General features: G+C 39.9%; 1 protein-coding gene across 4 annotated transcripts in view; it reads right to left on the reverse strand.

Moving 5' to 3' along the window:
* Positions 1–15259, reverse strand: part of PJA2 (praja ring finger ubiquitin ligase 2) — a 32503-nt gene extending 17244 nt beyond the window's left edge. For 3 of the 4 annotated variants that reach the window (XM_075527503.1, XM_075527501.1, XM_075527504.1), the window contains exons 1-2: positions 14481–15259; positions 998–1198 (exon numbers count right to left, since the gene is read on the reverse strand). In XM_075527503.1, the coding sequence (XP_075383618.1) occupies positions 998–1196 (199 nt within the window). In that variant the 5' untranslated portion in view covers positions 1197–1198; positions 14481–15259. The remainder of the gene's footprint in view (positions 1–997; positions 1199–14480) is intronic. The other variant, XM_075527502.1, reaches the window with a different exon arrangement.
* Positions 15260–15577: the final 318 nt, after the last annotated feature.

Consider the following 15577-nt stretch of genomic DNA (forward strand, 5'->3'; position numbering starts at 1 on the left):
CTCATTTCTGAGCAACTGAAACAAGAAAGGTGGTAGCATTATAGAGAGACAGGGAGATCTCCACAAGTGTCAACATTGCCTTAAAGGAAATAAACCTTTAACTAGATGAAAGTGTAAAAATGTATGAAGCACAGACAACTGCAAAAACATTCAGGTTACAAAAAAATAAAACTACCCCAAGGTGATCTAAATCACATAACAATCTCCAGGAACAATGGCATATGACCAAGTTAAATTAGCACCATGCTATTACAAAAAAAAGAACATTAGAAGGAGAAAGCAGTTACAAAATAGTCTATAAAGGAAGGAGAAAAAAAATGCTATTTTGGAAGATCTGAGGCTACATCAAACTTTTTTTTAGCAGAAAACCTCATATGGTCAAGGAGATGGGACTAAGTTTCTAATCCAACAAGCCATTTTGTATTTCTCTATGAAATTATTATTCAGATGCTAAAGTCACAAAAGACATTTTGGGAAATACTAATGTTCAATATTCATTAAACCACAATGGGAAGTGGTCTGACTGGTATAAACAAATAAAAAGAGAACCTTTGAAGATGTTTTATAGGCTTAAACTAATTTCTACTGTAACTACACTAAGGCTGACAAAGACAGAACAACCTGGTCCATGATACATAAAATATTTCACAGCCTAGTTCCAAACAGAGGGTTAGAATAAGTATTCTCTTCCAAATGCGATTTGTAATTTGGTTTGAAGACAAAATAATTTGAATTATATAATGTTATGGCCATCTAGTTGGTTAGAATGCATTAACTCATTCAGGAATGCACTTCTTCAGGCAAAATTAAACAGCCTAAGATAGACTAACTTGCCTTCATGCTAATTTTAATTCTATGAAGCCATATGAAATGTACTTTACATGTGTTATTTAAGTGGCTACTCTCTTCCCTTCACATTTCTCTATGTGCCTTCACCCTCCACCCCATGCATCCCAGATTGCAATTAAATGGCACATACACAAAGATATGCACATACATAAAGCATTCTCTTTCTGAACATTGTCCAATTGTAATCGTTCACGGTCTTCATTGTGTTGATGTTCATCTCTGTCTTGGCTATTCAAAGATGGTCTAAAACCAACATAGGCATGTCTTCTTCCATATCTTCTACCTGTGATAGTTTGATATCCTCCTGCTGGTTTGGGCCAGGTGGGTTTGCCAGCTTCTTGACCCATTGCTACATGACATTATGGAGCAAAGAAAAAGACAGAGAGAGTACATTAGACAACAATATGTCTTTATAATTTCCCTCTTCCCTAACACTTTGATATAATTTTTTTAGCAAGGAATTTCCCATTTCTCTGAAGTCTTGAGATTCACTAACAATACTATTATTAAGAACCTGAAGTGCTCTGGGCACATGTTATGAAAGCACATAATAGAATTTCCATCTACAGTAAATAATATTGACAAACACCTATCTTGCCCCCATCTTAAACATATTTGTAGTAAATAACAGAGACTATTAAAAAATTTTAAAAATCAAGATCAGATGTCATATGACTTTTTTTAATGTGAAACAATTCTGCACATAACTCTGACAACACGTATGTCAGCTTGCAAAAACACATTTGCAAGCGCTATAATAGAAAAGCCTTCAGGTAACTCAGCACAATTCAGCCAGCCCTAGCTAGCTCATCTCTGTGACAGGAAAAGTACAATTAATCAAATCACACCTTCTAAAACAAAAGTCCTAAGTTCCAGGGAGAAGGCTTTATTCTTTACACTAGGTAGTATGTTCAGGCATGGCCATACAAGGCAATTGCCCACGTATGGCTCCTATTATTATAGCAGTATTCCATATTAATGGATCTTAACACTTTTACCAAGAAAACATGGGATAAGAAGTAGAAGGAAACTTGAAAAACAGTGGGGGAAAGCTGCTGATATTGCAATGAAGAGAGATTTTAATACAACAGTAGTATCAGCTATTAATAATCTAACACAAGTGTTCATGTCCAAAGGCTGTTGCTTGTACAAATGCAATAGAAGTTCAGTATTTCAGATGTTCAGTGGCTTTTTCATGTCCCTCTAAGTCACTTCTAATCTTTAAGTCCAGGAAGATAAAGTTTGCAACCATTAACACAGAGTTTTCTGAACTTCAGAAAAATAAGAAAGCTTTTTTCTTTCCTGGCTGTTAAACCCATCTCTTCACTACCTTTAAAAAGATAATATCTATAGGCAAAGACACCATTTATTAGCAGTTGTTTTATGCAGCTTCAAGTGGTATAGCCACTAGTAAGACTGGTAGTTGCAGTTTGTGGACTGCCTAAAAGATACAACTGCACACATGTACCAACTGTCAAAAGAGTGCAAGCAGGTTTTTTTCTTTTTTTTTTTTTTTAAACTAGCATCACTGTTGAAGCTGTCATTTTGTTAAGACTGACATACAGGAAACTAACTCTGTTGCTGCCTACCTAACAAATCATGAAAAGTAAAACATGAGGAAAAAAACTAAATATTTTTCTTGGGGCTGCACTCTCAGAAATCACATGATCCTTTAAAAGCTTTAATGAAGAAGCAAATAGAAGAAAGCTACCTATTGTAAACTACAGTTTCCAGTAGAAGCTAGTCTTAAGAGGTTCAGACACATAGCACATCCTACAAGAATTTGGTCTACAATTGCCAGTATGGCAATTCTGAAAACATTTCCTAGCAATCTGCACTTCAAATTTCTGTAGAAAAAAAAAATCAAAATACTTTCTGCCTGATCTTCCCCACAGGAGGAAGAAAAAAAAAAAGAAAGAAACATGAGTAGTGTAATGATAGTAGAAAATTCAAGGCCTCAGAAAAAATGCAAACTCCAGGAGAAGAAAAATAATCACTTTCTTTCAGCCTGACATGGAAAAAAATTAAGATTGGAGTAAACCAAACAAAGTTACACTCACAATAGAACATCTGCCACAAGAGTCTAAAATATTACTGTTTCATTCCCAGGTGAATTGACAGCAACAGAGAAGATACTTGCAGTGCTTAAAATTAAAAGGCAAATATTTACAATTCAATTGCTTAAAATTGCAGCATTTAAGCAAATTATAACATGAGGAGTCTTTTATCTAATATTGTCAGCTTCACTTTTCGTTATCTTTAGCCAATTCTAAGAAACCATTAGCTACAAAAATGTTGTGCTATAACTCACCACTTTATATCTATGGCTCTAAATCTCCCTTAAAATATGTAATCCTAGTCATGTCGTCTTTACATCCTTCTTTCTACACATGAAACACTCCAACCATAGCTCAGTTCCATGAACACTGCAGAATTCCAAATATGTCCATCACTAGCTACAAAAGTCATACAGCTCATTTCTACAGGCCTGGGATACAACTCAGTCAAACCTTTGCAGGAAAAAAAAAATCAGCAGGTATCAGAGGCTCTTTTCTCATTTATCTGAAGCTTTACATAGTTTGATGACATACAATTTCCCTTGAAAATATTTTCAGGTATTTGCCCAAACCTGTCCATCCCACATTAAACAACAGAAGCTAAAAAGGTCAATTCATTATTAACTATACTACTCCTGGAATCCTTAGAAAGCTGAAAACTCTCTACCATCTTTGCCAAAAAAGTCTCTGCAACTAATGCAAGAAAAAGGGGACTGAATTAATTTTCTTAGTAAGGATATTAACTGGCTGACTAATTAAGTCAACCAGCAAGTCATGTTTATTCAAGCAAGCTCTGACAAGTCTTAAATTTCCACTGATTATAACATGGCTGGTTAGCAGACTGCCAGAGGGAGCTGACAATAAGCAGCCACATCCGAACTTGCAGAGCAGAATCCAACAGTTAGATTATTAAATCAGCACAGCAACAGAGAAATCTGCCCTCAAACATGGTAATACAAGTGGTTGAAACAAAAAAGGTAAAAATACAACATAACTGCTTAATTCTTAATTTTAGTTTGTTCTCTAAAACACCAGTATTGTTCAAAACCAGATGTCCACTCAAGAGTCAAACTCTCTGAATGCAAATGTTTTAATTTTTAAAATTGATGTTCAGAGCATGCAAAATCTTTAAAGCTGGGTGCAACGCACTGCATTTTTTGTCCAAATAGTTCTCTCACACACTAAGTATCTCATCTCATATTCAATTGTTCTTAAAAGATACATCATGCCATTATTCTTCTGCCCTGGGAAAGATTTATTGGACCATATAGTGAAAGCTTTCACTTTTTACCAAAAGTTTGGATGTCACATTTGGTTTGCAGGAGACCTTAACTTCTACATAGATACAAAATACCTCAAAATAAGAGGAAGAGCCATGCATTTATTTGCCTACATGCCTAAAATGGGCAACATCTGGGCATCTGAATCTAGAGACCAATTTACAAAAAACCCTTCAGGCAATCAAGTTCCTGAGACATTATAATATCCTCCTCTCAGGTCCTTCGTTCCAGGCTAACCCAACCTTATAAGTTGGTAGTGCTCTATCTTCTTTCAGAAGCTCAGTTTAGTAGGCCTGTTCAAAACATACCTGATAACTGCTGACAAGACACAGTTCTGCAAAACTGACCAGTCTTAGAGACACAACACACTAGTGACTAAATAACCAAGGTAGGGGAAACAGGCTATTTATTCACTTCTTAGGCTAAAGATGTTTATACACACACCTCCATCTTTTCTAAAGGGTACTACAGTCATCTGAATTCCTCCAAGGATCATTAGCAGCTGTTATAAAGCAGAAAAGCATTTTAGATTACCAGAGCTGGATTGAAAAAAGCAGAGGACAGTGTCTCAAAATGCACAGTGCATGAGCAGGTAGGCCCAGCCTTTCCCTGGCTAGGAAAAAAAAAACTTCTGTGCATATTCTGGTCTCAATCTCACCAACACTTGTCATAGAAGGAGAAACAGATCTCCTTTATCCTACTGAGCTGCTCTTTTTTCTTTTACATCTACGAATTGCAGAAACCATTTTCTTCCACAACACAAGAACAGGATCTCACATTCAAGGTTTGAAAAGGGAATGCATGCAATACTGACACAATTCCTATTTTCTAGGTTACCATCTTAAAAAAACCCTCCACATTTACTCCCAGAAGTATGAATGCATTTGGCTGTCAAATGGGTGAAACTTAAAAACAACTCATATCCTTGACATCCTCTCCTTTACCTAATTCTCAATCATAATGAAAGCATATCTCTGATCACCTCAGATAAAAGTTGCAGGTAAAAATATTCACATTATCTTTTAAATTGTATTATCTAATATTCTTTGTCTGTAACCAATATTCTGCATGTCTGTCTTACATGTCCTGCAGGTATTGAAAGCTTCCAAGAGCAGGTGAATTAAAAAGAAAGTTGAATTAGAATGGAGAATTTTCAGTTCTCTAAGCACCACTGCTCAGGACAGTGGAGACATTACGCCATTTCAGTTAACAGAAGAAAGGCATGGAATAATCCCAAAAAGGGAGAGAAATTTCAATAATTTAGAACAACATATTACTGTCACAATTTCCCTCTCTTACCACTATGGGCAGATTAACACTGAAATTCTTTAAATGTTTTATTATGCTTACAAGCATCAAACTACATACACTGGCAAATTTCCACTCAAAACAATGACTATTCAGTTAGAACTTACCTTCACTGTCTGGGATTTACCTAAATCTCGGAAAGCTGTATGTCAGTTTAACACCAGTAGGCAACTAAGCACCACAGCCACTCACTCACTTCCCCACCCAGTGGGAGAGGGGAGAGAATCAGAAGGGTAAAAGTGAGAAAACTTGTGGGCCGAGATAAAAACAGTTTAATAAACTTTTTAAAAGGAACAAAGAAAAGAATAAAGAGGAAAAGAAACAAAGGCAAGGAAAAAGAGCAATGCAAAAAACCCCTAATTGCTCACCAGCAACTCACCCATGCCTAGACAGTTCCAAAGTTACAGCAGCCTGGCCAACCTCCTTTCCACCCACCAGTTTTATTGCTGAGCATGATGCAATACTGTATAGAATAGCCCTTTGGTCAGTTGGGGTCAGCTGTCCCAGCCATGTCCCCTCCCAACTTCTTGTGCACCCCCAGCCTGCTCGCTGGTGGGTGGTGTGAGAAGCAGAAAAGGCCTTGACTCTGTGTAAGCACAGCTCAGCAAGAACCAAAACATGCCTGTGTTATCAACACTGTTTTCAGCAAAAAATCCAAAACACAGCCCTATGCAAGGTCCTATGAAGAAGATTAACTCTATCCCAGCTCAAACCAGTACACGATATCATAAGCAAAAATGAAATGCTTTTCTAAAGGATCAGATTTATTCATCCAGAAGTTCCTTCTTCGAAGTCTTTGGTTTAGCAGTGACTTTAGGCTGCTCAGTAGGATATTTAAGAACACCATAGTGATTATTTCCATAAGCAGTATCACCTCAGCTATATGTATGCTGAAAAATGGAATATGCTTCAGGGATTTATTTTTCAGGCATTAATTATAGTCTTTTCATTAACCTTCCAGGTCATTTTGCACTCTCCTTTGAGCTATAGATTCCACTAAGTCAATGTTTTTACTTAGTATAGTTCCTTCTCTTTGCCTGAGGCTGAAAGTAGCCTGTGGTCCAAGTTCAATAAGCTGGCAGGCTGGCCTACCACTGAATTCACTTTAAATGAAAATACAACTTTTTTTTTTAACCTCTCAGATTACAGAAACTGATTATTTTGTTAATGACTGAAACAGCAGCTGGTTGCACCTTCAAACAGATTGACCAATTAGGTCTCTGGAATCTCACTACTGCAAAGGATTCTTTCAGCAAACATGAATGAGGCATTTTTTCCACTGTGGGTCTAACTTTGGAAATACAGCGTAGGCAATTAAAGATATCTGAATGCCTTTGTGAATAAAGGAAACGCTTATTGTCACCTTGCCCACTTTAATGACAAAAATAATTCTGCATTTAACACTAGTTAGAGTGCTAATGAAAATATTAATCACAGCAAATTTATATTTTGTGACCTTCAAAAACACTGCTGGGCTTTTCACACTTACTTGTTAAGTCACTCCAAACTAAACTCAAGTGTGCATGCAAGGTGTCATGATGTTTGTACTTATACTACTAGCCTGACCCTATCAATTTTGATATAACCAGAATCAATGCTAGCAACAGTAAAATAGCGATACAAGGCCGTCTTACGACACTACGCATACACCATACCAAAATTAGGCACTGACCCTTTTAAGACAGTTCACTCATTCCCTGCTCTGTACTGCCCTCACCCGTGCGCAGCCCTCCCCACAGGCCTGGCAGCCCTATCCCTAGGGCTGGGCCATCCGCACAGGCTTTCAGCTCCAGCGCCAGGAAGAGGAGACCGGAACCAGCCCGCGCTCCCTGCAGCAGCAGGGCTGGAAACCACAGCGGCAGTGCACAGCCACTCATCTGGTAACAGGCGAGAAGAGGAAGGCTGTGCGTTCCCGGGGCTGAAAGGAAAGGGAGGGATTTAGTTCCAGCGCACCCTTCCACTGCAATATTTATCACAGGCTGAAGTCCCAGTCTCCCAGGAATATCAAATCAGATCAAAGAGTAGTAAGAGATTGTTCTTTGGGAAGAGAGAAGGAAGATGAGACCACCAAACAGATTCCATCTCCCTGATATTTAGTAGCATTTTACTGTAGGACCCTTGCTGATATTCTGTGAAGCATATTATTTGTGCTTAAAATGTAAATGGTTAGTAATCAACAATTTAGAGGACAAAGTCTAAAATGCTGCTTCAGAAAAAAACTTTCTATTTCAACAGAAGAGCTCTGAAGATAAATTTGCAGCAGGCTTTACGTCTTTTTCTTCCTCTCCTTACTGATGAATACAATTTGTCTTGGCTCAATGCCATACAAATGCTTAAGTCTTAGACCATGTTAACATTCCAGGCACCCCTTGGAATTGCCTGAAAAGGTAATAAAAACATATATATACACACACAAAGCACTATTAGCATCCACCTCCACACACACATATTTTAAAATGAAAGACCCCCAAAAGCAAGATCATTGCAAAATATTCTGATACTGATCTGGGTCTCTTCTCAAATACCAAAAGAGGAGATGAACACCAGCAAGCTGATAGCAGCTTCCTTCCACTTCAATACTAAACAGTTTGTTTTGCATTTCCCCGAAATTTTGCAGTTTTGTATGCATTTTGTGCCATAAATGCAAAACTGAGGTTCTGAAATATTGCAATCCATTAGGCATACAAATATAAATAGTTCAGTTTCTGCATTTATCAAAGCATGAGTCAACATGCTAAAACAGGCTAAAAAAAGCAAGTCAATTAGTATTTTGGACATTGTCTGCATACTCCTAATCTCAATTAATGACCTCCTATAACCAGCATATACAATTCACAACTCTATCCAAATTGTGAAAAATTTTGCCAGACTTTAAACAGGTGCTGGCACTATACAAACAATAGTAAATTCAAGTATATGCAGGAAAGTCTAAGCAGTTGCTCTGCATGAAATGCATTAGATACATTCACAGGGCAATTAGTATTTACTAAAGTCCGGAAGAAAAAGAGACACAAAATTGCTTCAGGTCCAGAACTCCTTTTACAAGTGGAGCCCAGTCACCACCTCCCATGTACAGGTGTCTGAATGCATGAGTTAGTACAAACCACCATCTTGATACAGTTCCTTTCTATCCTTAGACATCCTCCTAGAGTTCAAGATCCTCCGTGGTTCCTATTCCTTCATCCAGGCTCTTCCAACCAACACATGTGCACAGAATCCCTCTACACAGATGTCTGCCATCTGTTCACTTCAGCCAAGGAGCCAGGGTTAGGCTGGCTTGCTCTGAAGCAGCTTCAGCTGTGGTTACAACAGTTGGCTGTCAAGCTGTAAATTGGACTGAGTGAACTTACACAGCTTTACCAAATCCCCTTCTTTGAGGGTCTAATTCTGTCTTTGTTTTTTTAAAGTTCAGCAGATAGTTGCATTAGCACAGCTGAGGCAGTAGAACCGAGCCAGACACAAGCAGCTTGAGGCAGAAATCGCTCCACAACTTCTGCTGCCAAAGCCCCTGCATCCCTGAGCCCCAGACCCACTCTTCACTGGGCACTGATCTGTAACCATTCCAGTGCTGATTTTTCAGTATCCTCTGATCATCTAGCTGCTCCAACATTATACTCAACTTCTGCATTATTTCCAGTTTATTTGTATGGACTTGCTCCAGTTTTAGCCCAGCTCTCTACTTTCTTACACAAAACTGTAAATAGTTTGCATGCATCACTTTCTTCTTCCTTGACTTTGACTCAACCCTGACTTTGGTAGGACATGCAAATCTGTCCTACCAACTGCCAGCTCTGGCTTACCACAATAACTGCTTTTCTAGTTTTCATCCTGACGAATAGCTTCAGCAGAAATTCTACATTAAATCTCAACTCAAGAGAGAAGGAAGACTAAATAACTGAAGTACTAAAAGCTTTTAAAGATAAGGACAGTGTGTGTGTCATGTACTAACCAATTAAGAACAAGTCCCATCCTCCCTTAGAAAGTTAGCATTACAACTTTAAGAATAAGAAGCCTAACTTTGCCAGTAGCCCCTGTAGCAACATGTTCTGTTAATACAGAACACTAATATGGGCTGCTAATCATCAGCTGAACCTTCATATTTCTCTCCTTCCCCAACGTCACAAGTTTTCATATTCTAAATAGGTGTACTAAACTAAGGGCATGGAAATAGTAATTTTTACCTACTGCTTTTCAGAAGATAGCCAGAAATTCAGTCCTTATTTTTAATAAAAAGGTATACTGGTAGTCTGTCCCCTTCTCCCCCTCCCATTCAAATTACTCATCCACTAAAAAAAAAAAAAAGGCACGAAAACCTCACATATCTGTCCTCTCTTTTTCTTTTGCCTATAACTTTCACATTTTGCATTTCTACTTCAGTTCCAATTACAAACTTTCCAGAGGAGGAAGCATTTCTCTAGAGCTGAAAGACAGCAAAGAGAAGCCAGTACTAAACAAAATGCCAAAACTTCTCTATAGTTCAAGCAGACAACGTTCACTTTTACTTTTGTCAGTGCAGATGACCTCAACATACTTTAAGAAGTTAGAGCAGTCACTTATGTTCTCCCTGATAAACACAGCAAATAAGACACAACAAGACAATCACAAGGTGGAAGTTCAGGTACTTGAAACTCTGACATGATGGAGAGATACGGTTCAGCAAACTGTCAGGCCCAAAGATGTATTTTTGCATTGTTGTCTTTCATCTTACATAACTGTCTTTATTAAAGCAAAGTTAACCCAAAACATGTGATGAATCCTTATCCACTACCAAAAATAGTGAAAATAATTTTTGGAAGTAATTTTTTTCCTGAGGAACAGCAAAAACTTGCTGCTTTAAACTCTTTCTTTTCCTTTCATAAACAGAATTCTTCATCTTGAATACAAGGGTAACAAAAGCCTGTGATCCAACCAACAGACAGGAGAGCTCACGTGAAGTCAGTTGGGCCATCAGGACTTTTAAATTTTAGAAACAGAATGGGAAGTGATTCTAATGTACCTGTGAAGAAAGTGAGATCATTTTCAAAAAGAGAAGTGCAGGATATTATTGTCCGGTAGGAATAAACAACTGAACAAATTACCAAAGGGGGAATAATTGGCAACGTGCAGCTAAGCAGAAGGGCAGCAGAGAATTATAGAGGACTGCAAGTTACACACAAGTCAATACTTCCCTCTGTTTTGGCAAACAGCAACACACAGAGCTGTATTAAGAGTAAAGGCTACAAGACAGGAAAAGTAACCCTTCTATCCTGGTCAATGATGTTAAAATTGGACCTAGCATTCTGCATATAGTTTTAAGTACCATACTTCAAAAAAGATCACTCAAATGGCAGCAAGGAAGATCTCCCTGACACTTGGAAACAACACATGGAAACAACATAAGGTAAATGTTGCTACTGGCAGGAATACCGTATCACTTAAACAGATTGCCTGGGGAGGCTGAAGAATATCAATCAGCAATGCAGCCCAGGAAAAGAGCTTCAACAAACATCTAGTGTAAGAATCCCTGTGAGGAAGGGTTGGGAGAAAGGAAGAGTCTGACAGGATAACTGTTTGAGTTCCCTACCAGCCCCATGATCATTTCCCTAAACTAGCCCTCCAGAATTTCAGATATTTATTCTGCTCCCAGGGCTGGAATCACAATCACACAAACTATGTTAGGGTGGAAGGGAAAATCTGTGTGCTTTTTTCCCAAGCCTTTGGTGTGTAGAGTAAGATACAACCTACAATGTGATTCCCAATCACTATTTGCTTGCTTTCACATAACTTAGAAAATAAATCACAGTTTCTCTACTGATCAACATCTCTATTACTTTTACACATTTTTTTTCTTTTTTAAAAATTTCTAAAAGGTTACACAATTGATATGCTATATGAAATTGCACCATTTTTACTGGGTGTGGTACAAATACTTGATTATTTTTGTCATCTCCTTTTAAAAACAATCACTTTCCACTTAAAACACCTTATTACAGTCTTGGAAACATATTACAGATCCATTACCTAGGAGCCAATTTTTAGGCCTCAAAAACATTGTTGCAGATCCCTGACTCTGAAAAGAGCAGGGATCTGCTCTTTTGAGCAGATCCCTGCTCAAAATCTTACACTACAATTTTTTCTTTTTTAAGCTGTCACAAAGCTACAAATATTTTGTTCACCAAACGTGATGAAGACACACCTATTTAAGATGTAAAGCCAGCTACAGAGCCACTAAAATAGAAGGTGGGTTTTGCTATTGTTTTCAAATAATTTGGGTTATGGAAACTTCTCTCTTGATTGCTTCAGAAATTTCACTTCTAACACTAAGATGATGGGGTAGGACCTTTTGGTATAACTGATTATCACTATTCTCCTGATCAATCATCCACAATCCACCCTCAGGATCAGAACTTTTTCCTCTGTATTCTACTTTTCTATGGTATCAACTAGTTGCATAATTTCATACTCAAATCAGTTATCACCTTGGATTTTGTTTTCCCTGCTTAGCACCTAGCAGACAGATACTGCCAATGTTACAGCAATACATAAAAACCACAGGGGATTTTAGCATCTTAACAACCACAAACTTTTCAGGTCATGTTTTAATATTGTATGCACATATGAAAGGACACACACATATGTGCCAGCTGGAATTCTCTCTGCTTCCATAGTCACATACTTAGTTACCTGAAATGCTGTATAAGGGCCTAGTATCAAAACATCACACTTGACATTAATCAAATTTGAAAGCTGTTTTAAAACCATTCAGAATGATTAATACCATTGGCAGCAGAATTTCTAAATACTTTCTGCCACTGTGACACATTTAGCAATTTAGCATTTAGCAATTTACATGGCCAACCATTCTGTCATCCTTGCAAAGTATTCTACTCATTACTAAACGCTCATTAATAATTACCTCCATTTCCCATAGAAATACGTTATAGCCCTGCTCCACAAATACCACAAAAACAGCCAGCCAGGTGTGGCCTATAAGAGAAACAAGGTTCTTGTAAGACCTACGATATTTTACACTTTGACAACTCAAATAGGTGCCCCTGTATTAAATGTGTACAGCATTACTCCAAGCACTTCAGGATATTCCTGTGATAAACAGCATGAAGCGTGTTTTGTTCAAGTCCAGGCTATCAAAACTACAGAAGCTGAAGTTCCAAACACTGATGGAAAGTACCATCCTAAGCTCAGGTTAGTGTGTCTTTCAAGGACATTCAAAATATCGTTTCTTCACAGATGCTCTGAACAGAATGCCAAGGTCAGCTAGCATTCCCCTCCTCCAGTGGCTTGGGTTTACCTATATTTATCCCACATTCAGAGTCATTTCTGTAACTCAAACATTGTTTCAAGGTATTAACTGAAGTTTTTAAATTCATTTGCCAACTGAAAGGAATGCAAAGTAGACCTTTGGGACCTGTCAAAATACACTACTAAATGTGTAGATAAAAGACTGCTGAAACTTCACTAAAACCCTGCAGTAGACTCTATCAGACTTAAAGCCCTACCCATAAAAATGCAGGGGGATCATTAACGTGTCAGTGAATAAATGAATTAGAAGAAATTTGCTCCCCATACTTTGTTTGTTCAAAATATTATTCAGAAATACTAGGATAAACCTTCATTGAACTGTAAATTTTATGCTTGCAACTTCAATTACATCCACAACTCCAAGTACCTCAGATGCCAAACAAACACTACTTCCACTGCAAACTATAAGCCAGCGACTGTCTGCCTTACAAATGCGTTGTCCTGAGTACAACGGGATTCTGGCCTCTACTGCTGTAGAGCACAGTAGTATTTTTTGGTTTATTCAAGCCTCCGTAAGAGATCAAGAATCAAAACAAACACAACTCAACAAGTACTATGGACCACAAGGGAGATTACTATGTAAAAATGGTAGTAATGCCAGCTTAACTTTTTGCTACAAATACCTATAACGGTATCTCCTGAATTAACCCAATACATCATATCAGTATTTTTCATTTGCTATGCTAAACTCCTTTTGCAAAAGTAAGCATCTTAATGGGAGCAGCTAACTTAACAAGGCGATAATTCATAAATATGTCTTATTTTGATGAGGCTTTGATCAGTCAAGAACTTTTGCACACTACCTATACAGCATTGCATTTCAGAGTTGGCAAAGAAAATTAAAAAAAAGGCATATTTCACAGAACTTTCCTGATCCTGCATTTTAATGCAACTTCAAAATGATTTTTCTGAACAACTTTTTCCAGACATTTTCCTTTCTTTAATGGGTGAGAAAGAGCAGGAAATCAATTCTGTGCAAGTCTGACTCAGCCTGCAAATAAACTTATTTTATTACATATATTTGCTTACACAAATTTAATACACATACTTCTCCTAAATGAAATTTACATCTATAAAGTACGTATTTTTCATGATTTGTGCATTAACAGAGAACAGTAACAGTCTGACAGCACTCTTTATTGCTCCAGGACATAATTTATTTTTTCTAGACACAGTGTAACAGAAGTTTAATCAAAAATCATTCCTCTAAATCACTTAGCTGTGTACACAAACAAGTGCAAATCAAGAACCCCACTGAACGAATGAGGTGTTTGAACATGTCAGAGTATAGAAAAAGGACCCAAAAGCAGTCTCTAAGCTTTCAGACACAACCTATACTCAGCACCAGTTATAATACCAACTTCTTATACCTTTGTGCACCATGCAGATTCACATGCTATATAACCGATACATAGTCTTCATAACAAGTGTTAATTCATCAGCAGTATCCAGTCAAGCATATCTGCAAGTGCACAGAGTATTCTGAGAGAACTCAGTTCCACTGCAGTCAGCTCAGCTGAAGACAAGCAGTTCATGTGAACCTACTAAAGGTGCAACATCAAAGCACACACAGGAACACCCTCAAGGAGGCCCTCATCCAGGTGCAAAACCCATCCCGTGCAGTGTAACTACAGGTTAATGCATTTTTGCTCATGTGTAAGAAAATCCATGCTTTTAGCTGATGCACCTTAACAAGTCTCCTCTGATTCCAGGCCCAAGACACATTCCTTCTGTCCCTGAATTTGGGGGTGGTTCTGCTCACAGCTGGCTCAGACCACCAGCAAACAGGTAGTGTGAGTGCTTCATAACTGAGTTCAAGCAAGGTCAAGTGGCTTACTTCAGAAGTGAGCCTGCTCACACCCGTTGCTATTTTGTCTTGAGGTAGCACAGCGAGAACCCAACCCGCCCAGCTGGCAGGGCTGCTCTCAAAGGCTTGCCGCGCAGGACGGGGAGCCCACGCCCGCCACCACCGACAGCTCCCCGGCCTCAGCACCACGCAGCAGGCTCACGCTTCTGCCGCGGGATCCTGAGTCACCGTCACATTGTTGTAGGGGAAAAAAAACCCCAACAAACGGACAAAAAAACCCAAAAAACCCAAACAAAAAACTTTGAACTGAAGGCCTGCCCGTGCCTGCTTTGAGCGGCGCACCCCACCGGCTTCCCCGCGCCCACCGACGGCCTCGGCCCCTCACGCACAGGCACACGTCGGGCCACCATGGCCCGCTGAGCTGGACGGAGGTGGCAGCCGTGCCCCCTCGGCCTCTCCCTCGGCCCACTGGCTGCGGCCCGCGTCCTCGGCCACAGCACCAGCGGGGCCGCCCCCGCGCCGGGCCGGGCCGCGCCCCGCAAGCCCGTCCCTGAGGGGAAGCCTCTGCTCTGCGGCCCAAGCGACCGCCTCGGGGGCTGAAGACGGCCTCGGCGCGGCCCGGCCTGGCTCCACTGCCGCCCGCCCTTCCCAGCCGGAGGCCGCACAGCAGAAACTCGGGCTTGAGCCGAGGCTGGCCCGGGCTCGACCCGCAGCCGCCCAGCCGGGCCGGGCCGGGCCGGGCCAAGCCGGCCCCCGCGGGGGCCCGCACTCACCCCTCCCGAGCCCGGTTCGCCCGCCTCCCCGCAGCCACCGCCTTCCTACCCGCGACCGCCACTACAGCCAATCCTATGGCTTTACAGCCGCCAGCGGCGGCCAATACATGGCCAGCGTGAAGACGCAGCGGCCAATCCCGGCCGGGGGGGCGGGAACCGAGGCAGGGGGCTCGCCCCTGCCGCCCACGGAGGGGCGGGGCGGGG

The sequence above is a fragment of the Mycteria americana genome, chromosome Z, assembly GCF_035582795.1.
Source record: "Mycteria americana isolate JAX WOST 10 ecotype Jacksonville Zoo and Gardens chromosome Z, USCA_MyAme_1.0, whole genome shotgun sequence".
Lineage (NCBI taxonomy): Eukaryota > Metazoa > Chordata > Aves > Ciconiiformes > Ciconiidae > Mycteria > Mycteria americana.